The sequence below is a fragment of the Carettochelys insculpta genome, chromosome 17, assembly GCF_033958435.1.
Source record: "Carettochelys insculpta isolate YL-2023 chromosome 17, ASM3395843v1, whole genome shotgun sequence".
In the NCBI taxonomy this organism is placed as follows: Eukaryota; Metazoa; Chordata; order Testudines; family Carettochelyidae; genus Carettochelys; species Carettochelys insculpta.
In genome coordinates, this window is record NC_134153.1 from 20,166,371 (window position 1) to 20,190,156 (window position 23,786).

At 40.6% G+C, this 23,786-nt stretch overlaps 1 protein-coding gene across 3 annotated transcripts in view; it reads right to left on the minus strand.

Annotated features, from left to right (window-relative positions):
- The window catches only part of ARFGEF2 (ARF guanine nucleotide exchange factor 2), a 76,135-nt gene that overhangs the window by 28,883 nt on the left and 23,466 nt on the right, over positions 1 to 23,786 (minus strand). For all 3 annotated transcript variants that reach the window (XR_012647839.1, XM_075011391.1, XM_075011392.1), the window contains exons 4-21: positions 22,813 to 22,959; positions 21,878 to 22,057; positions 20,715 to 20,934; positions 19,151 to 19,222; positions 18,644 to 18,795; positions 17,522 to 17,652; positions 16,342 to 16,576; positions 15,599 to 15,698; positions 15,037 to 15,176; positions 13,551 to 13,659; positions 11,471 to 11,672; positions 6,865 to 6,976; positions 6,107 to 6,312; positions 5,043 to 5,127; positions 4,772 to 4,943; positions 2,971 to 3,122; positions 2,452 to 2,580; positions 1,800 to 1,958 (exon numbers count right to left, since the gene is read on the minus strand). Coding sequence is in view for 2 of the 3 variants with exons in the window: in XM_075011391.1 (XP_074867492.1) it covers positions 1,800 to 1,958; positions 2,452 to 2,580; positions 2,971 to 3,122; positions 4,772 to 4,943; positions 5,043 to 5,127; positions 6,107 to 6,312; positions 6,865 to 6,976; positions 11,471 to 11,672; positions 13,551 to 13,659; positions 15,037 to 15,176; positions 15,599 to 15,698; positions 16,342 to 16,576; positions 17,522 to 17,652; positions 18,644 to 18,795; positions 19,151 to 19,222; positions 20,715 to 20,934; positions 21,878 to 22,057; positions 22,813 to 22,959 (2,703 nt within the window). In the remaining variant the exon portion in view is untranslated. The remainder of the gene's footprint in view (positions 1 to 1,799; positions 1,959 to 2,451; positions 2,581 to 2,970; positions 3,123 to 4,771; positions 4,944 to 5,042; positions 5,128 to 6,106; positions 6,313 to 6,864; positions 6,977 to 11,470; positions 11,673 to 13,550; positions 13,660 to 15,036; positions 15,177 to 15,598; positions 15,699 to 16,341; positions 16,577 to 17,521; positions 17,653 to 18,643; positions 18,796 to 19,150; positions 19,223 to 20,714; positions 20,935 to 21,877; positions 22,058 to 22,812; positions 22,960 to 23,786) is intronic.

Below are 23,786 nucleotides of genomic sequence, written 5' to 3' on the forward strand. Positions count from 1 at the left end.
CAGACTATAACAGACACCTTATTTAATTTTTTTGTGGGGTAGAGGAAGGAAAGGGTGTTTGTGAAGAACTGAATTTCTCACAGTCTCCATCTCAGCAGTTACCGCCACTAACTCTCAATTTTACTTCCTTTCTGCTTTTTCTCTGCTACTGGCTGTCCTGAAGATGTGGCTATCTGTGTGGACAATGGAGCATGAAAGGATGCAAATGAGTTACAACAGCAACACTCACAAGAATACTGTGTGAATTATATACTTTCAGTGGATCTATTTGAAAGAATATTGAGAGAAATACTGGAAGAAATTAGTTGGGCTAAGAGGAAATGGAAATGGCTCTTGACCTCAGTATCTGGCATCTACCCCAGATTTATGGGGCTTAAAATTATTTTTTATGACTGCATCAAGATTCAGTCTGGCTGCCAGCAGCATGATGCAAACGAGGATTCATGAAATTGCAAATGGTTGCTGATTTGCATATTCATGGCAGAACACAAGCCACGTAGACATGGTTCTGCTGGCAAAAACCCCGTCGCCAGCCCCTTATCCCTGATTTTTTTCAAGGAAAAGGGGCTGGTGACACAGGGGGCATTTTGACAGCAGAATCATGTCTACACGGCTTATTTTCTGCTGTGAATATGCAAATGAAAAGCCACTTGCAATTTCATGAACCTTCATTTGCACCACACTGCCAGCAGACAGGCCAAATCTAGACACAGCCTACAAGTTTTCCAGAAAACCAAAGGAGAACGTAAACATACAACTAGGTCAAGAACACGTGTTCTTTATTGTGAAGTGAACCTAAATTCTGCAGCAAGGTCCACTTCTTCAGAAGTTTCCAGATTGGTTAAAAATAAATATTATATCCCAACTTTTGACTCCCTTTTCACATTCTCTTAGTCAGGGTAGTCTTTGCATTTTTCAGATTCAATTCAGTTTTACTCTTCCGCATATTTCCACTTTCAATGTACAAAAGCATATGCACTGACAAACACTGTAGAGATTTCTGAAAGAAAGGGTTTCAGGTATGGACTAAGCATATATTTTTCTGCAAAAGTAAATGGCACAATAGTTCACAAAAGTTTACTTCCAAAACATCATTAGGTTTCAGAGTTAATCAGACTTGAACACTATTTCATATGGGCTAGAAAAACCAAAGTACTGGCTACAATGTTCATGTTTAAGTAGGGTAACCATCTGTCCTGTTTTAGGTGGGACAGCCCCATATTTCAGGCACCATCCCGGTATTCTGATTTATTTTGCCAAAGGGGCTAATTGCCGCGTATTCCACTTCTTTTTTAGCATAGGTGGCTGCTGCCTGACTTCCCCCAGCAGGGTGGATCCAGGAGCTTTGCTGGTGGGACATCAGCCTAGTTCTCAGTAGCCCAAGTCATGGGGCAGCCGTGAGCCACAGCTGCCCCTGCACCCACCCAGCAAGGTGACAGCCCCCATAGGGCAGCCACTGCCTGATTTCCAGGTAAAGTGACCATCCATCCCATTTTGGCTGGGACAGCGTCACTCCCCCTTGTCCCATATTTGGCTGGGGTAGATATGGTCACCCTATGTTTAAGGCATCTTGACAATTAAAGGCAAAACAAATTTTATTAAACAGAAAAAAAAATGAGATGCCAGAGCACAGTTTGTGCAATAAATACTTTCATTGCAGTAGAGTTCTATGGACTTTCATATCCCATGGGCTGGACTTTCAAATCCCATGGGCTGTGCAAAGAGTAGGCAGTGCCCCGTGAATAAAGTTTTGCAAGCTGTGAGTGCACACTAAAGACATTTAATATTCAGGGTTGTACCTCATGCCAGGAATTCCCAAGGTAGTTGCCATCTGTATGGGCCACAGTAATAAGTGTCTTGATGGTATCTATGTTTTTCTGTTTCATTTCTGTGATGCTAGAGCTGGCAGTCAACAGTGAGAAGCGGGCAAGGGCCTGTACATAGGCATCTCGTTCAAGCTACAATGGGAATAGAAACAAGCCAGAGAAATGCAAATGTCTGCAAATACTACAGCAAAAGCACCCTCGCCCTAAAATGTACAGGTTTGGCTATCTTCCCTTCTTAGTATGGCTTTGTGACTGCAATTATGGTAAAATATTTCCCAGTCAGCACATTATAGAACAGCTGGAGATGAACTAGGAAATGATCTTCATGAAAGCATCAGAAGTGGGAGGCATTTGAGAATTAAGAATAAAATTCCACTATTATCTTTATGTATGAACAAGAGCTCAAGACAGATTAAAACTAAAACCGTTCATAAAAACAATAGATGTATGTTAACTTGCTTGCTAATCATCTTCACTTGCTTCAGATGACCAGGTAGCTCAGTTACTTCATCTTCCAGTTTGATTTTGCTAAGTTAACATTTTTGTAAAAATGTTATTATCTGAGACGCTGGAGTCCATCACGATGTCCAGTGTATTAGATACAGTATGGCTAAGCTATACAAACCTGCATTCCAAAAATGCAGGCTATTCGAATTGCACATCGTATTCCTTCCAAACAGAGAGATGCGACTTCAGTGTCATCGCAGTTCTGAAGGCCAACACTGTAAGCTGCCAATAATGGAGTCCACACAAGCTGGCAAAAAGGAAACCTTTGTAAGTTCTTTACAATTAAATCATGATTTTTGCTCAAGCAGTGGCTAGCACAGATATTGCTCCTATGAAAACCACAGTCTCCCTTTTATATAATGAAGCATTGGAACAAATTTCACCATCTTTTTCTGCAGCATCTAGAGTACACTGATATCCCATATTTAAAAAAAAAACACCTTTCCTCCCTTGCAATATTCTTGGCTTTTCTCTTCGCCCTCCTGAGCCTTTACTCAAGGCAGAAGACAACATTCCTAGCCACATCAGACAAAAGAGATGTACTGCTGCTCTCCATCATGCAATTAGCATAACTCTCAACGAGGCACATTATTGAATGAAGAGCATTACATGACCTAGCAAAGGTATGTGCACTCACTTTGAACATGGGTCTCACGTGGTCCAGGTGAGTGGCGCTAGTAAAAGGAGCTTTTGCATGGCTTACTGCCTCCATGAGGGCTTTTGCTGTTTTAGCCATTTGCTCCATCTCCAGGTTGTACAGTAACCGCCGCTGCTTCTCATTGGCTACATCTATGAAGAGCATCCCAAAAATATGAATTATTATTTGTATTTTTGCTATCAGACACCACTCCTTAAGTTCTGGATATCAAATGCTGAAGACAGATTTAATTTTTACCAAGAGACAGCAGTTTATAAAACCTTTTCCAGAAGCATCTGAATTTACTCAAGGTGAGGTCATGGAATTTTGTCTTCAAAATAAAGCATACGCCTTTGGGTGAAAAAAAACGCCACACATTTCTAGTACAACAGTTACATGACTCTCTCCTTAACAGCCTAACGCACTTTATGACCTGCTTCACATAAAATTAAAAGTCTAGAGGAATATTTCAGTAAATAATTTACTTTGTGTGAACTGCTTAGAAATGCTTCCGTTTCTAGTCCCAAGTTTGCATAACCAACTCCATGGCTATGCCTAAACTAGAGAGCTTACAGTGGCACCACCGTACTGATGCAGCGGTGCCTCTCTCAGACCTTCAGTACAGCTGCTCTACACTGTCTGAAGAGAGCTCTCCCATCCACAGAATTAATCCACCCCCACTGAGCAGCAGAAGCTGTCCATTCCAGCACCTGTCAGTCAGTGTAACTTGTCACTCAAAAACAATGAGGAGTCCTGTGGCACCTTACAGACTAGCAAATTTTTGGGAGCATAAGCTTTTGTGGGCAAAGACCCCCTATGGTCTTTGGTTGCATCTGACAAAATGGGCCTTTGCCCATGAAAGGTTATGCTCCAAAGAACTCTGTTAATCTATACGGTGCCACAGGATATCTCATTGTTCTTGCAGATACAGGCTAACATGGCTACCCCTCTGATACTTATGTCACTCAGCAGATTTTTTTTTCCCCCCACACCAGAGTGACATAAGTTATACAGACGTAAGTGGTATAAGAGCCTGTTAAAACAGCTGTTCCTGTTTCTTTATTCCTTCAGCCATAACACATCAGGCTATGAACTAGTCCACTTTGAGGCTAAAGAGTCAATACCTGAATGGAAGAACTCAAAGCATGTAAGCCCTGAAGGAGGTAGTACTGATGATTTACTACTTGGTTCTCTTCCCTCCGTTACCATTAATTCCTCGGTATGTTATGCAGAGCATAGTGCAGCTGGAGATGTTATCTTTTGTAGGTGACCTATCACAGAGCTAGTTTTGTAATAAAGGTACAGAAAGATCAGCTAACTTCATGTGACTTTACGATCTTGTCAGCTACCAGCCCCCGAGTTATCCATTCAGATTGCAAATTCCTTAGGAACAGCAAATCAGTCTCAACTATGAAGTGCAATTGATAAGCATAACACAAGATGAGTCACATAATACACAGTGGAGGAGGACTGATAGCTTCTTTCTCCGGGCCAAGTGCTAAATTAGATTATATTACATTCTGCCTCTCAAGTCCCACTGCTGTTTCAAATTGCTACAGTATTCACTTCTTCTCCTTAACAGTGTCTAGTTGTGCTAGATACTCTTGGACAGAAGTAGCCACACTTTAGCAGCCACATTTGAAAAAATGCTAGAAGGGTCCCCAGACAGCCTTGTGTACTTCATGTAAGTTTTGGCAAAACTAAATTCTTTGTATAAAAATTAATCCTGAAATACAAATGCTGTTGGAAAAAAAAAAAAAAGTCACAGAGCATTATATTGAGTTTCTAATTAAAATTTTACTTGGCTTAGAAGATTTAGTTGTAATTGCATATTCTTTTGTCTCTTTCATTGCAATTTTTTTCCCCTCTATTTCTTCATAGATAGTGGACAGATACTCTTCTGGCAGGTCTTTACTGTCATTGATTCCTCGATTCATTTTAATATATTGTTCTTTTGTCATTTTATTTTTCACCTGACAAAAAGTGAGAAGAATAAAATGCAGGTGTTAAATTCTGAGAACAAAGTTCTAGACACAAGCACTTCTAACAGTTCTATGGTGATTTTTCCTTACCTGGGGACTGTGCAAGTCTGTAGTCAGCATAATAATTGAATATGCTAAAACATAGGCAGTGTCAGCACTAGCAAACAGGGTTTGCCTGAAACAAACAAAGAAACAAAAAAGTTTTAAAATTCTAGATCCTCTATCCACTAGCTCTCTGCACATGCAGAGAAGAGAGTTAAGAAGCAGTTCACACTCAGACACAAAGTAAAACCTGATAAGGAATCTCACGCGTGAGCCTTTTATATTAAAGTAAGTTTAAAATACCATACACTGAAAGATACAGCAAGGCCAATGACTGGCAAAGTGAAACATTTGTGACGAGACCACACATTTACAAGATTACAGAGAAAAGCATTTTAAAAATGCTATTCTTTAGAATATAAAAGGATACGTTTGCTTTTTTCAACAAGCAGTTACAGTAAGATTTATCCACTATTGTCTTATCCACCAACATCAAGGTTTACTTTCTAAATATACTCAGATTTATTATAACAGCAATCTGTGTCTTATTTGGAGAGTGGCAATTGATCAAGGCTGGAATATTAAGCAGACAGTGTCAAAATGTCCAAGCAAGAATTGCATTTTCAGATTTGTTTTAGAGTAAAATGTTCTATAGTGTCATATATATTGGCCCATTGACTGGCTGAAGGCAAGTGGGAAAATGTCTCATTAAACAGAGATACATTTCTTACCAAACCAGATTTTGAATCCTTCACTAACAAGGTTCACAAAAATGTGATTTTGTTGAATTGGCCAAGTATACATACAGCAATTCTTGCTCAGTGAGATCCCATGCATCTGTGAGGAAAATTCTCTCTGATGTGGCAATACTGTACACCTACTGTCCAAGACTTCAGGATGATTTAGTAAGCTTGCTACAGGACCATCCCACAAGTCTTCCATTTAGCCACAGAACAGGTATAGCACAGACAGCACCAGCAAAATCTACCACCCTGCACCCCACACAATGTGCCTCAACCTTGTGGTGCACACTCAAGTCAAGCCATGCTTTACTTCCTAAGACTGCCTACAAGGTGATCACTCCTAAGTTTATCCAATACGTTTCAAGTTACCCTTGGTTGCATTCAATGTATCTAGCTGCAAACTTCTCCATTAATCTATCAATCTTCTGGGCTTCGCCTGGCAACCGGAAGCCTTCCAGAAATATTCGCAGAGCAGAGACAAAGTCCTTCCCACAGAAATCAAGCTGGTCTACGTAGGCATACATCACCTCCTTGTTAAATCTACTGCTGTCCCCTAGAAATTCTCCAACTTGGGTCTAAACACAAAAGACACAGTTATGAATGTTATGTATCAAAGTAATTGTACCTTCTCCATTTATATTTCAATGAACTTCTGTTAGAACAGTTGCACTGTAGTCACTTTCATAATCAGGCTGGTATGCTATTCATAGTAAGCAAAACCACTGTTGGATATGGAAAGCTGAATCTGCTCAACCAACATAATGACCCATTAAGTGTCATTAGCACAACCTTTGGAAGTCAATGCCAGTGAGAAGCTAGCTTGCCCTTTTGAGCCATTATGAAAGCATCATTAAAAAGCATGAAGGAATCCTACCTAACTCTCCATTGCCAAAATAACTCTGCAAAGGGCCTGGAGGGAGTACAAGAATTGGCAGCATTGGTAAGGGGGTGGTTTGATGTTAACCTGACGGGAGGGAGTGGAGAACCTTCATTAGAGTTCCTACAACTAAAGAAAAGTTAAGTAAGGTGGCATGGAATACGAAAGAAGCAACAACGAGTGTTGGTGGGGAGAGAGGAGGAATATCCTTGTAAAACAAGTTACTTTCTCATGTCACGTGCAGACTTACAGAACATAGACGTTCTTCTTGGTGCAGAAACTGTGCGATGTCTTCTGTGGTAGTGCCAAGCATTCCCTGTTCTTGAAGATACTGTAGTCCTCTTTTTGACTTTTTGTTAAATCTACTCATACAGACAGAAAATAAATATAATTGAATAAGAGGCAGAAAAGCTACAGCTTACATTTGGGATACAATTTCTCAAGACATCAAGGTACATAAAGTTTACTTGCATGTACAGAGCTCTTAGTTAAAAATCACATCACTTCTCTCTTAAAGGTGCATAGCTAGGAAAATGATGATGTCTGGAATTGTGAAGAAAATGTTATTGCATTAATTAGGAAACACAAGGACATGCCATCCTGCGTATTATGTGATATAGTCAAAGGCCACTGTTTTTACAATTAAGGCTGTCAAGACCCTTTTAAATTTAATTAAAAAAACCTATTTTTTTCCAAATCCTATAAATAGCTTTTTCATAAACTAAAAACAATTTAAATAAAATTCGTGTGCATGTTTGGATTTTTTTTTTTTTTTTTAAAGAAATGCTCTTCTACAGCACTTGAAATGTAGGAACATCCAGTATAATTTACCTTAGTCTAATTTCAGTTGTCGTCACTTTACAAACTGTTTTATTCACCTATTTGTATGAGTAAGAAATGGCACCACCCCACGGTCCAAGCATGTTGTGGTGTCTCACAAATGGCTTGGGTGTCTCAATGACCTGGAGAAATATGCTAGCAGGAGCTACAGCTCCTGGAAGGGTCACCCAAGCTGGACAGGTCAAAGGATAGAGACCAAACAAATTTGGATCACTTCTCCCCAAGGTAAAAGGGGTTGGCTTAGTGTTAACAACCCTATCCGTAAAAAAAATTATAAAGAAACCTACAACTACACAAGTCTTTGGAGGAGTTGGCAATCTGCACAGATTCAGTATGAAGCATGGCAGGGAAAGCTGAAAGGAAGCTGCCCTGCAGATGTCCCTTCTTTCATTCAGGACAACAACCCAGTCTGATATGTGGAATTTTTGGACCATGTATCAAGCAGGTAAGACAGCACAGATTGCAGCAGAGATGAAAGAATACAAGCTTGCAGTTTTGGGCTTGGGTGAAACAAGATAGACAATGAGGGCAGCTACCCCGGCAACAGGTAAAGCTGTCACCTACTCAGGACATGAAGAAGAGGGCACACCATACACTGAAGGCATGGGCTCGATGTTATCAAGAGAGGCATCTGGTGCTTCAATGGAGTGGACAGCAGTATCATCGTGTACCAAAGCCGCATTCTATATCAAAGTCCAGAAAGTACTGATTGGTGCATAACATTGCACAACCAACGAAGCAGCTCAGGAATGTAAAACAGACTTCTATGAGAAACTACAAAGTGTGGTGAACCAGAAAGCAAAGAAGGATACCTTGATTTTGATGGGCAACTTCAATGAGAAAATTGGAAACAAATACAAACAGAGGACAGAGATTGGAAAAGGCGGCCTAGGTAACATGAACGAAAAGTAACTTTTGCTCCTTCAACAGTTTGGTGATAGGGGACGGTGTTGTTCCAAACAAAAGGATCCATAAGGTCACTAGGGTTTCACCAGACCATCAGTCAGAAAACCAGATTGAAAGAACTGCTGATACACACGTGATCAGAAGATCGATGCAGGATGTCCATGCACGAAGAGCAGCAGATGTAGGTTCAGACCACCATCTAGTCACGATAAAACTGAAATTCAAGCTCAAGAGGTACACCATAAAACTGACCAAGCCAAGACTGAAATTCAACACAAAGCAACTGCAGGATTTAGAGGCAAGAGCCAGTTTGCAAGTGGAGCTGCCTAATACATATGAACTTCTGACAAACCTTATCATGGAAGATGCTACCATAGAACAAATTTGGAAACACACCAAAACAGCTTGGAAAGAGGACAAGGCATCACAAACAATGGATCACAGCAGAAACTCTGAAATAAGTGGAGAAACAAAAGTACAGAAACGCAGAATCAACAACAGCAAAACAAGTGTAGCCAAAAGTGGAAGCTCAGAGACTCTATTCAGAAGCCAACAGAGAAGTAAAAAAGGCTGTAAAACAGGACAAGAAAAACTTTGTGGAAAACCTTACACAACAAGCAGAACACGCTGCAAGATGGAGAAACCTGAAAGAGCTGTTTGACATCACATGGAAGCTAGCTGGGTCACAGTGTACAGAGGGTCAGCCAGTATAGGATAAGAAGGGGTGTGTGCTAACAAACCCAAGTAAGTAGCTCAGGAGATGGAAGGAACATTTTGAAGAGCTACTGCACTGCCCTAACTACATGGAACCTCCAAAGTTACCACCTGCACATATACTGCCACAAATTAGCAGCAGCAGAAATCAGAAAAGCCATTGCCCATCCTAAAAGCAGAAAAGCAGCTGGTCCAGACTACATCCCCGCAGAGGCAATCAAGGCAGGTAGTGAGATATCAGTCAATATGATGTATAATCTAGCTAGGAAAATTTGGGACACGGAGGAGACCCCACAAGACTGGAAACATGGCTACCTTATCAAGTTTCCAAAGAAAGGCAACCTGAAGGAATGCAAAAATTGGAAGGGCACCACTTTCCTGTCCACTCCAGGTTCAATAGGATTCTCTCCGAGAGAATGAAGACAGAAATTGACAGACAGCTCAGTGAAGAACAGGCTGGCTTCCACAGCAAGAGGTCTTGTAGTGACCAAGATAGCAACTCTGAGTGATCAGAGAACAGTCACTCAAGTTGAACTCCCCCTGTACATAACCTTCAAAGACTTCAAAAAAGCTTGTGGCAGCGTTGATAGAGACACTTTGTGGAAACTGCTGCAACACTGTGGCATCTCATCCAAAATTATTAAACTTGATCCATTCAACGTATGAACCCTCGACATGCCAGTTGTTCACAATGGTGTCTTGACAGAATCCTTCAGCTTACTGTCAGGACTGCGACAAGGTCACCTATTGTCACCTTTCCTGTTCTTGATCACAATGGACTGGATTATGAGCAGGACAACAGATAGCCATCAACAGGGCATTCAGTGGACACTTTTCAAACAGCTAGAGGATACTGATTTTGCTGACGATGTCACACTCCTTTCACATCAACATGAAAGCATGGAAGAGAAGGTCACATGTTAGACAAAACTTCCTCAGTGACTGGACTGAGCATTAACAAGGGGAAGACCAAGACAATGAGGATCAGCCAGTCCAATACCACCACCACACTGCGAGGGAATGACCTGAAAGATGTGGAGCAGTTCACGTACTTGGGGAGTATTATGGGCAACAGACGGAAAAACAGACAAGTACATCAGTGCCAGGATAGGAAAAGCAACAGCTGCATTCAAAACTGTGTCCCATATGGAGCTTACAAATAATATTTGTGAAGATGAAACTGAAGATCTTTAACACACATGGGAAGCATGTGCTCTTGTATAGATGCAAGACCTAGCATACTAACAAGTCTTCAAATCACAAGCTACAGACATTCATGAACAGATGCCTCAGATACATCCTTCACATCTAATGGCAAGACTGTCATAAATGAGGAGCTTTGGAACAGCAGGACGAGAACCACTTGGCATTCAAATCAAGAGAAGAAAGCAGGGATTGCTAGGCCACACGCTCAGAAAACCACCACCCAGCAGAGCGTGTCAAGCTCTCGTATGGAACCTGCAAGGAAAACACAAAAGACGATGACCTCGGACGATGTGGAAGAGATCTACTGAGATTGAAGGACAACAACTGAGGTAGTCCTGGGAGTCAGCTAGAAGTTTTGTCTCGAGACAGAGTGAAGTGGAGGAGACTTGTAGATGACCTATGCTCCAGCTGGAGTACAAGGGTTTATGTTAAGAAACGGTATGAAAGACAGAAGAAAAAGCAGAATTCAGATTTATCATCAGTGATACAAGGAAGGAAGACATTTTATAAAATAGCATTTTAAAAGGGTCACTACCAACTTGAATTCTGACCATTTTTTAAAATTAAAGAGCAGTCTTTGATATTACACCTGCCCTAAACCAATTAATAACTTACCAGGTTTTTTTAATTAAGAAAAAGATTTGTCTTTTGCGGATGTCTGCCTAAAACGAGACAACCACAAACTTGTGTCAAGAGCACGGAGTACACAAGTCCCTCACCTCCAAGTTCTTTTAGTTATAATAGAATTTGGGATCATCTACACTAAAATAAAATACATTTGTGCAAAGGCTCGGAACCCCTATCAACTAAGACACATGGTGGTCTGACTATGGTGCTAAAAACTGCAGTATAGATGCTTGGGCCCAGACTGCAGCCTGGGCTTTGACAGCCATGAGGCTCCAGCCTGAGTCCAAACATCTACAATTCAATTTTTAGCCCTGAAGCCCATGACAGCTGACATCATAATCCACAGACATACCCTCAATAGTTAGCTTGTGAAAAGAGGAGACAAAGGTTTTCAGAAGGGCACGTAATGTTTAGTTGTCTGTGCTACTTTAATATGACTGTCCCTTTAAATTGATAATGTGACAAACATGGTTCCTATAATAAGTAGTGACTACATCAGAAAAAGTGAACATGCATCCAACATTCACGCTAGAATGCCTTTATTTCCCTGCCAATTCACTTACAATTCTATCCCATGTTCAATTATCTCTTTTTGTTGCTTGATGACCTCAAATTGCTCAGGATCATCAGGGACAGCAGTCTGGGTCCCAACGCTTCCAATTCCTGAGGACACTGTTGAATCCAAGGAACTCACACTACTCCGTCTTCTTCCAGTCTCCAAACATTTACCTTCACCCATTTCCTGATCGGAAGGCCTATCAGGACCTGCATGCAGGTGAAGAGTGAAAGAAGCATCTGAATGATTAGTGAGAAAAGCCAATGTGTACCCAAGGAACATTTGAACAACAATCCCAAAAAACATCCAAGCCTTCTTCCTACCAGACGTTCCCCACTTTCTCCAGCAAACAGACCCCAAACACTTAGGCTCTGTCTACACTAGCTCCCAACTTCGAAGGGAGCATGGTAAGTAGGGTGTTGGGAGATTATTAATAAAGTGCTGTGGTGCATATGCAGCACTTCATTAAGCTAATTCTCCACCGCGGCAACTTCAAAGTGTTTAACTTCGAAGTGCGGGCTCGCGTGTAGCCACGGCTAGCCAGAGGAGTAAAGGGACTGAAGTACCTGCAGGTTAGCCATGGCTACACGCAAGCCAGCACTTTGAAGTTTAACACTTCAAAGTTGTTGCAGGGGAGAATTAGCTTAATGAAGTGCTGCATATGCACCACAGCACTTTATTAATAATCTCCCAACACCCTACTTACCATGCTCCTTTCAAAGTTGGGAGCTAGTGTAGACACACCCGTAATGATTAGGAGCATTTCATGCCCCACACCACTTTCCCCAAGCAGTGAGGAAGAACAGTGGAGGAAAGTTCTCTGCCCCTCCGCCTAAAAATGAAGGGTATATAGGATGCCGAACAACTGCTATTGGTACTTACAATAGCACCAGCTTCACATCTAATTGATCAGGATGAGAGCAGGATAGCACACTACTAAATAGCACCCCATCTCATGAGTGATATATTAAAAATTCCTGGAGCCTACAGACACTACTAACAAACATATGAGCTATCAAGTTCAATTTCCTGCTCAACTCCTAGACCCTCAGCTTTTAAACAGAAAATTTTATACATAAACTGGCCTCTGTTCACTGTGAACTATCCATTCATAGATAAGAAACTTCACTTTTCATAGGCCACACCTACACAAGCAGCTTTTCCCAGCAAAACCGGGCTTTTGCCAGAAAAAACAAACAAACAAACAAAAAAAAAATGCAGAGTGTCTTCACAGCAAATGTGCTTTGTTGACAATTTGTTGACCAAAACTGGCACATCCATCAGCAGCGTTATAGCTCTCCCTGTAAACGCTCCGGGGCCCTTTTAACGACAGACAGAGCTTCTGGTTCACCAGGCAGCCCTGTTTACAGAGTTTCTGGTCAGCTGTTCTGTTGAGAGAGGGTCGGGCAGTCTGGCTGCTCTCTGTCAACATGATGGATTGCTCTTTCGATCTGCTTTAACGTGTAGATGCAATTTGTCGACAGACGTTTTGCCAGGAAATCCCGTCCACCAGTAACTTCTGTCAACAGAGGCTTCTCATGTAGACATGGCCGCAGAGTTTTGATATTCCTCAGTCTACCAAGTACATAATATTTTTCCAGCTTAAAGCTTCCACAAGTTTTGCTGGCTGTTTAAAAAAAACCCTATCTCAAGTAGGTACAGCCATGTCATTTGTACTGCCCGAGAAATGAGGCTCACATACCAGGAGTGAAAACCAGGAAAAAAGGAGAAAATGGGTTACAGACATGGGACTGTATGTTTAACCAAACTGTCACAATCTTATTTCTGAAACCAGTGCTCTCTCCTTTTTCCCCCAGTCTCCTCATTCACAGTCCATCTTCTAGATTGTAAGCCCTTCAGGACAGGTACCTCTATTTGTTTGCCATGGAAACACACAGCACACTGCTGCTCTTGTAACAGCACTACTTTGAATAATATACAAAATTCTTAGTCTGTATGCTTAAGAAGATTTCTGTCTCTCTCTCTTACTTTTTATATGTTTGTTGAATACACACGTGGACTGACAACTAAATTTTAATGCATTTTTCTACTGCTGGGGAAAAGTTAAAAAAAAAACAAAACCTCACCAAGACTGGCCTGATGGTTAGGGTTCACATACAGGTCTTTGCTCCATTCAACCATGCACTTTAAAATAGAAACCAAACATTCAAGACCTTTTTTCCTCAGGCTGAGTTCCTGAGGGGGAAGGAAAAACAAACAAACAAACAATCAATCACATTGTTCTTGATAAGTCAAAGCCTACACATTTGTGCTGAGACAATACATCTAAAGCAGAAACAACAAGTGAAAAAATTCTCTAGTTACATCACACCCATAAAAATCAGAAGAAACATACCTTAGAGATATACTTAATCACAGAGGAGAGCTGTTCTGATGTACAGCAGCACTGTTGCCTTTAGACACCAGTGGTAACAGCTTGTGGGGGGTCAAGGGGAGAGGGGAGTTTAAACTTGAAAGAGTTTTAGTAGTTTCATTTGAAGAGCCATGTTATATGCAACTATTGATAAAGTGGCTCTTCCAAGGGTAAAGTGGAACCAGTGCTGTTACCAAGACTTCAAAGAATGGCAGAAGAGACTAAGACAAGAATGTCAATATGGTAGGAATACAAAGCTACCTCAGTTCTTTGATCTAGCCCTCTTTTTTGACATTGGACAAGGTCTGTCGAGTAAGTTCTGGATCACAGATCCCAATTTTCAATCTTTTTTATTTCAAGAAATATTGTTGTAAATAACATCCAAATGTTCTGAACACTACTGCTAATAGTTGCAGGAGGATTTACAATTCAGACCCTCTCTAAATAAAAGCAAATAGTGCATCCCAGTAATTGAGCTGCACAGCATTACCTTGACAGGCAGGTAATCAAGCTATAAATCCTCAGGTCAATTTCATTCCCTGGCCAATAGATTTCAGGGGCTGGCAGGAGGGTGGGGGAATGTTAATGGATCTGTGACTCTGGAGGGAAAGGCGAGTTTAGTTCCATGGCAAGGAATGCCAATGAATGGCCCCTACATTGCTGTCAGCTGGAAATAGGTTACCATCACTCAGCGGCAATATTGGAAGGATAGTTTTGCACTTGCTGAAGAAGAATTGTTACGCCCCCTCATTCCTTGCAGGTATGAGAGTGCCATTTTAAAGACAGGAAAAAATAATGTGTGTCCAAGCTGTGATGTCAAAGCAATGGACTCCACACAATGCAAGTACTGTAACCCAAAAGATTGCTACCCTCCAGGTTATCCACAGAAAGAAGTCCGGTGAGTAAGTAGGGAAAAGCATCATCTCCTGGAAGTGCTAACCATACCTCAGCTTCTCCAATAAATGAGTAGCCAGGACATTTTCTATGAGTATGATCATCGGACATGTAAACACCTACACTCTCTGGAAGACGAAACAACAGGACCACCTCCCCAGTGACCACCATAAATTACTCTCAATAAAACCAACTGCAGTTGTGTTACATACAACTAAAAACTAAGCAAAACTAATTACTTAAAGGAGGCAGCACTGAAGGGAAAAACAGAGCTATACTATAATCTCCACTGTTATTGCTCTTACTTGTAGAGGTGTCATTCCCAACTCATGTCCACTTCGTCCCTGAGCGATTTTAGACAAGTCATTTACAAGGCGTTCAAAAATATTAGCAGCATTTAAATCACAGTCGTAGTTAACATAAATATCCACCACACACTGAGCATCTTAAAAATGAGAAAAATCAGAGCATTAGAATTCAAAGTTATGGAACTTTAAAAAAAAAAAACAGAACAGAACAGAAGGTGGAAAGAATTTAAGTCCATTTGCTAAAGAATACTCATGAGTACGGTATCAGAGCACACAGTTCTCAGAAGAAACACACCTTAGACATATACTTAATCATAGAGGAGAGCTGTTCTGACATACAGTTGTATATTCAAAATATTTTAATTAAGAAAATATATGTCGGAACACCTCTCCTCTCTGATTACATCAAAATAAAGAGACACATGCTCCTTAAAGTGTGTTTCCTTAAAAGAAGCACAACTCCGATATTAGCCAATTTAAGTATTCCCATTTCACTGTCAAACCTAAATGAAAATTATTTCTACATTGTAAAGAATGGGTAACTTTTGTAACAAAATACCTGCACAAATTCTAGTCAAGGTCTGAATCACCATCCATTTGTGCTCAAAAGAACTTGAGGAGGTCTCCAAAATATTCAGGAAGATCTCTTTGAAAAACACCTGTGCATACCAAATGAGACAAAGATGTCTGCAATTTTCTACTGCAAAATTTCTCAAACATGCTGAAATGAGCATACTCAGTAATTTCACTTGGAACAGAGCCTTCACCTCATACACATACAATTTGTGAAGAAGGTAGTACTTCAGCTTGCAAAGAAGCAAAAGTTTGAAGTGCAGGTTGTACCTCCCTGGTCTGGCCCGCCCCCTTGCCCCCAGGACCACTGAGGTCACAAATGAGGGATTTTGCAGGACCAGGGGAAGTTAATGACCGGCTACCCTCCTCTGGCCCTCTGCCTCAGCTCCCTAGCTGCAGCTCGCCACCACAGCTGGCCTCCTGGGCTTGGTGCTTCACCGGGGACTGCTGGGGAACACCGTCACTCCAGCCCTGGTGACCCACCAGGGACTGCCAGTGCTCCAGCCCTGCTGCCCTCCAACTTACTGGGCCAGGAACATTCCTGCCCTGGGTCTCTGCTCCAGGAACATCCTCATCCTGCCAGAAGAGGGATGCTGCCAGATGAGAAAATGCTGGTTTTTGGAGGTGCAACCTGTAGTAATTTTTAAACTATTGTACTTTGCTTTGCATTATTAGCAAACTACACTGAGCTAACATTTTCTAGGTAAAATGAAGACAAAGCACTCTTACCTCAATCTGCATTTTTAAATGGGTCTTAAAGTTTGAAAGTAGTGTGAGAAAGATGGCCAGAGACAGCTCAAAAACATCAGGAACAGACGAGACTCCATTTTTAGATAAAGCTACACAGAGATATTGCTTGATTGCATTGATGAACATTTCATGTGTCCTGAATGCTGCTCCAGCATTCTGCAATACGGAGAGAAGCAGCTGGAGGGACACTATCTTTGAACGCAACTCATGAGACCTAGGGAAGAAACAGAAGAAAACTGGTTTCTTTCTTTTTTTCTCTCTCTTGTTACTCAGTGAAATGAGCACTACCTCTGCTCATTTCAGGGATAACAGCTTGCTTGAATTCTTTGCTAAAAATACCAGGGAAGAGAAACTTTCTAAGTTAAGTTAAGGGTGTTATCCCCACCCTTGCTCTGGCTTATTTATACCTGGCCCTGCAGATTTCCAAGACCAGCATCTGATGAAGTGAGTCTGTGCTCACGAAAGCTCATGCTCAAAACTTTTCTGTTAGTCTATAAGGTGCCACAGGACCCTTTGTCGCTGTTTTCTAAGTTAAGAAAGTCTTCTTTAAGAGACTGTTAGATGCTTGCAACCTATGGGATGGAGTCAGTTTATCCTACTGTTTGCATAAAGCACAGGATTCAAACTGCAGGAGTAGATGTTCGTACTACAGAATTGCAGGGACACTGTAGCTAAAATATTAGAGGGGAAGCTATGTTAGTCTTTATTTGCTAAAACAATGAGAAGTCCTGTAACACAGACTAACTGATTTATTGGAGGATAAGATTTCGAGGGCAAAGACCCACTTCGTGCATCATGCATCTGACAAAGTGGGTCCTTGCCCACAAAAGCTTAAGTGTCGATAAGTCTGTTAGTCTATAAAGTCCCACAGAACTTCTCGCTGTTACTGCAGCTAAAACAACTTGTGTCCTCATGAACTACTGCGTAATGGTTTCCTGTAGTACTATGTTCCTTGACTATTTGTTTCATCTGCACACAATGGTTTGCATACAAGAAACTTCCAGTGTAAACAGGTCTTTCAACATATTCAAAAATAGGGATGGAACTGAAGTTTTGAATGATCTACAGCTGTACTATAAAATACATACACAATCCGATTCCCTTTGTTCCTAAAATTAAATGCTCTAGAGAGGAAAACAGTTAAAAATAATCTCATTACTTTGGATCTGGTGGTCCATCGCCAAGTGGTTTCATCGACAACTTGCACAGTGACCGGAACACAAGGAAGGCATCCTTCTGCAGGATATGGGAGAATTTGGCAGATGACTGAGATCCAGATACATCAGTTTCCTAATGAGCAAGGAAACACCACAACAGAACTTCATTACAACAACAACTGAAATGGTGAAAAATGAAAGTCACTGTAATGCCAAGTTGAGCCACAAATTTAAGTTCAGCAAAAGTCATCTTTGCACAACGTAGCATGAAAGCAATGGTTTATTTTGAAGGTCCACTGTAATCTGTGTATAAAGAACAAAAGTCGTCATCTGCTGTGATAGTAATCAAAGCAGCACTGTGATGCAAGAACAGTTAAATTAAGTTGCTTACGCTGTCCAATGTGAGAAATGTAAAAGACTCCACAAACAGAGTAAATTTTATTTTTTTTTTTAAACACACTGTTTCAACCATTTATGGACTTGACTATATAAATCTTTAATTTCTGGAGAACTGGGATGTAATTCTACTCTGACAAGCTGGCTATGCACTAAGTGCCTGTGCAGCCTCTTTTGCTGTGCACTGCAAGTTCCCAGGAATAGCTCAAAGCACAGCAGAGACCCTTCAGTGTGGGCCAGCAGCGTCTATGAATATAGTTCATTGCAGGCTAGTGTGTGATATATTTACAGCCCGGACTGACACAAACTAAGGTTTCATTTAGACAAACCCTAAGATGCTAGTAATATAAGGGCGGGCATTAAACAGGAGGGACTGTAAGGATAAAAACTAACTCGTCATAAATGTGAAAGGGTTGTTTTTTCCAAGTTACCTATCAAAAAGTCATTCCAAACTTTCACACGAAAAATGACTAGAGCTGGGTACTGAAACAGACTATGTATGTAAACTAATACCTACAGGCATTCAGGTATGAATGTTCCTATGTCAAGTTGTATAATGCAACCTGATCTTACTTTCATGCTCTTATAATGCAAGCTTTTAGGTATGAAAGCAAAAACTAATATACTGTCCCATTCCCAGTTTTAAAAACCAAAGGCTGTCCTTTTGAACACATTCTGATTTCTCTTTTTCCCAGAAGATATTTGCAATATTCAAGTTTGGTTTTTACCAGATTGTCCGTGGAGGAGATAGACAGTCTGTCATCTGGAATTCCATTTGTTTGTACATTTTCATTAATACTAGCAGCTGGAGCAAGATCCGAAGCTTCTAGTTCAGATGAGGGCCTAGCTGTTTCAGCCACGACATGCTTTTCTTCAGCCTCTTTAAAAAAAAAAAGAAAAATCCAAATCCTTGAAATATAAATTCACTAAAATATGAATGTCGTCATACAAATGCTTAGGGCACATAGGTGGCACTCTTGTGGTTCATGGACAAGAACAACACTAACTGGCCAGAGAGAGCTTGTCTAAGTGTGACCCAAACAAAGGATTACAGTGATAAATGGGAGGGTGTTGACAGGATTGCTGCATTAGGCCTCCATATGTACTAGACAAGATATGTGGATCTCTCAGAAAATTCTTAAAGGACAAAGGTATTCCATACTTTTAAAAGCACAAAGCAAAAATTGGACAAATGTGTTTCATATGGGAAGAACCTTTCTCAAGAGACTTTTTACCTTTAACAGCTGAGATGACCACATCCTCCAAGATGGCTGTAACCATTTCCTTCCCTCCATCAGTTGTTTCCTCTGATTAAATATGCCAAGAAATAGGTGTTTTTGTGGGGGGGAAGGAGGAAGAATACTGCAATTTAGTATTTTCTTTTAAATGTGTTTTGTACATACACCACCATTCTACACTGTGTTTACAGTCGTCAAATATTACTAAGCACAAATGTGTTAGTAGTACTGTTTTACAAAATTAAATGTTCTTTTACTGTAAAGTTTTTAAGTATGAAAATCTAGCACTGAAAGATTAGGAAATGCCAGAATTAAGGCCTCCTCTGCAACCTCCATTCAGACCTTTGAGTGTAACATTATGAAATGTTTTGAAGTAGATGTTCACACACAATTTTTCCCCACAAGACTTTCAACTACCTTTAGCTCTGTTGTTTCTACACATCTTACCTTCTCCATTCCTCCTTACCCTCCATCTGTAAACAACAAAGTCAAAACCCAGTACAACCCTGCACCCATACGCTATTTGGTAATATAAAATTTAAGACTAACATTTCCCTCATTTTAAAATGGTTAGACTTTGGTAGAGAAAATATTTGAGTCCCAAGGATATCTATTTGTTTTTACTGACAAGTCCACAAGAAAAATGCCATAAATGCATTATCTTAGAATGTGTGTCTTGGTAGTTCCAGAACTAGATAAGACTTGCTTTTCTGAGAATTAAACCTACATTTCAACACCTTCACTACCAAAATCCTGTTTTTGCACACAAAGAAATTTTTCACACTGCTGCCAAAGCCCTACCTGGGTCCCAGGAACTTTTAAATAGCACTACTGTAGCAGCAGCATAGGACTGTAGGGAGCCCCAGAGCTGGGATCAGTGGAGTGGCAAGGCAGGAGGAGGGGGTCTGAAGATCGTAACTGTGTGAGCGAGTGGGAAGGGAAGATCCAGGCTGGGAAGAGAAGGAAGGACAGAACTCTGGGGCAGACCTGAACACAGCACTGCAGGGAGTGAGGGCGAAGGCAGCAGAGAAACAGGGCTGGGAAGGGAAAAAAGCAGACGGGCGTGGGTGAAGGTAGGCAGGGGATTGCTTGGGAGCAGAAATCAGGAGGGGCTGAGCTGGAGACAAAAGAACCAAGGGGAAGAGCTGTGCAAGCTTGATGGGAGTGGCACAGAGTGGAAGAAGGGTGGGGCACCTCCTGGCAGGTGGGACTGAGACTGACCAGGGTGTCCTCTGATTGTAGGGTGGCACTTGGGGTTTCCTGGGTAGGGGTAACTTGAGGCACTGTTTGAGGGAGGAGGGCAGGGGGCCCATTGATTGTGGGCCCGGAATTCCCATCAGCGGACATGGCCATGTTGGCCTGGGCTCCAGAGTAGAGAACAGGAGGGAAGAGAGGCCAGGCAGACCCGATCGCCAAAAGAACGGCAGAGTTATTTTCACAATTCAATAAATCATTAAAGAACCCCAAAAAGTTTACAAGAGACTATAGGAATATACTCAATATTACCTCTATGGGCAACTTATTTTATCTAAGTCAGCACAAGCAACATGATCTTATATACCTGAGAGTGAAGGAGCCATATCGCTTTCTGACTTTTGGTCTATAGTCTCTTTCTTCTCAGGCTCGCCATTTGTTAAATCTGTTTTTTCAGGGGTTGAGGGTTTCCGTTCCTGCAGGCTATGCTGCAGTAGATTAATCTTCGGAGATCCTGCCACAGCTTGAACCATGGGAGATTGGGATTTTTGTTGATTTGTTTTTTCTAATTCTCTGGCCTCTTGTATCTAAAAACCAAGGTGATACTGTTTCTGTAAAAAATACCCCATAATAAAGCAAAAAGAAGCTTAACACACAACTGAAGTATCAGACAATGAAATATACAATAAGAATACATAAAAGTTCACAATTCACAGGTGGAGCTGTCTATTTTTTGTCAAGGTCCAAATTTCTCAGTCAAAGTTCAGACTCCAGAGAAAAAAATAATAATAAAATAAATAAAAATATTGCAGGGTCTGTTCAAAAGCACCTGATAACCTGAATTTGACCTGCAGTCTGCCTACTGACTGCACCTACTTTAATGGTTAATTCAATTAAAACCAAGCATTCTGCTCTAGCTACAAGTTTCATGGACTTTTCATCTTAAATTTTATTCAAGCTGTTTTATTATAGATCCCCCTTTAAACTTAAGCCCTATTTTTTCCATTATTTTCAAATTTTGAATGTTAATGAATTGATTCAAAAATTATGTTTAAAAAAAGTGATATCTGTATTTGTCTGAAGCCTCCCATGCTTTGATTGTGTAACAAATTGCTTCATTCTGAAGATCAAATCAAATATTTATACAGTGTGCTTGCATATATGGTATTTGATTAGCCAATATTAATACAGTCATGTTATCTTGGCATTAAAAAGTATATAATTTCTTCTGAGGGCAAATCCAGGACAAAAGTCCTCGAGGATGCAGCTCTATTGTTGACAGTGCATTCAGTTCTTTACACCAGTCTACTAAGCCTAAATTCCAGAGTAGAATTCTCTTACCAACAACACATTTCAGGCCAGTTTGGCCCAGATTTTCTCCATTACAGAGCAAGAGTTACTGAATCCCAACAGCACGCACACACGCGCACGCACACACGCACACACACACACACAAAAGTAAAGCTGTGCATCCATTTTTCAAGGCTAAATCTTAAAGAAAATTTATTAGTAAAAGCAATAATGACATACAGCTTGATTCTCCATCCGGGTGAAAATAACATTCAGCATCTGAGTGAGGGTAGCCTTGGCAGTAGTCTGATTAATGAGATTTTTACTGGCTAGATAGATGTTGTAACAGGTTCTAACAGTCTGAAGGATGGTCCCTTCATGAATTTCTATATACGGAGATGTCACAGCAGTAAGAAGAGCCTTCAGAAAAACAAAAACAGAAAACCCACATACAGTAAGAAAGAAAACCAAATAAGCAGGAACAACCATATTTTAGAAAATTTACACAGGTAAGTAAGTAGGCTGTGGCTTTGTTGTGGAATACACATGTCTAATCTACCTTTATAAGGCTTCTATTTCTTTGAAATCAAAATTAGACTGGAAGAAGATTATGTGATAAAACCTGCATCTTGGCAGAGGATTAGACTACAGCATCTTCTAGCCCTGTGATGCTATAATTGAAATTTGTAAAGACATTGGAGAGATCAAACAAACAATCTATTCTCTACAGTTCTTTTAAAAGTTCATCAATGTTTGCCTCAAAAATGATTTATAAATCTCCACCAAGCAAAACTTTTGCTCTGACCTGCAATACTCTAATATGCCTGGACCAAAACCAGACATTAGCATACCAAATCTCCTGAGCACAATATAGAGTAGAGAATTGTCTATTGAGCCACCAAAATATGACTCTCAAGCAACTGATGATCAATTTGTTTTCATTTTTATCACAAGAAATAGATATATGGTTCCCATTCCTCACCTGTATACACTCTTTGAAACCCCACTGCAATCAATGGGGCTGCATAAAGAGTAAGCAAGAGAAGAACTTGGGCCTTAAACAGGCTTTCAAAATTAGGAATTCTATTGCAGCAATGTACAATACAAGAAGTAAAGAATTTTCCATTAAGCAAACAAAGTCCTAAAATGAACCTTAAAAGGGTAAACTAAAATACCTTAATTATTTGTAACTGCACTCCCTCATCTGTTTGAGGACCCTGAAAGCAATTGCAAATGGTCTCAACTATTCGGTCAATCAGACGCTTTCCAGGAGCTCCACTATCCGGAGCATTGCCAGTGATATGTCCATAGGCGATGAGTTTCTACATGTAGAGAATAGAAATTAGAGCGGTACATGTGGTCACCTACAAGACAATCTGCAATACAGCACAGGAAAATATATTTATAAATGGCTCTCCTGACCAATAACAGTCTCCTACAGTACAGCACTAAAATGAGCCCAACCAGACTGGAATCATGTGCACTGTTCATATTTCAGACAACTAAAGCTTTAACCTTGAAAACAACTTTTTTAAACAGATAGATCATTCCTTTGCAACTTTGTACAGCAATGAGCAGACAGATGCAAAATGCCCTCACAAAAAGGCTTGTCAGTCCATACTACAGGCAACAGAATACAAATATGCATTAGCAAAATTCTCTTGTAGCTTGAACAAGCTTTGTCCTGGGGTATTACTTCCAACACCCCAGAAAGACTGTCTGCTTAAATCATAAAATTCCTGAAAAAGCCCATTTTAAAATTATTAGACGCAGCTGATAAAAATGGACACTAAACAAAGGCCCTGATCCTGCACCCAAAGCGCCAACTGACTTCAGGTGGGTGCTACAAGGCAGTTCTAGGGTTTATTACAAAGCTCCATTAGGAATGCTAGATTCCATCTTCAAATCTTTACAGAAAATGCTTTACCACATTATGTAAAATGTTGAAGTGCCTGAAAAGTTAAAGCAGATGTATGTTTTAGTCCAAAAATGATGTGAAGAAAGGCAGAAGAAAGGGATCTTTGGGAAACTGCACAGAAACCATTTACTCTTCTCACTTCCAGATCAAAAACCAGCTTTCAGTTTTTCAGTCAATTTTGTCAAGCCTCAGTCTGTGTGATTTAACATAGAAAATATTCTTGGGAGAATT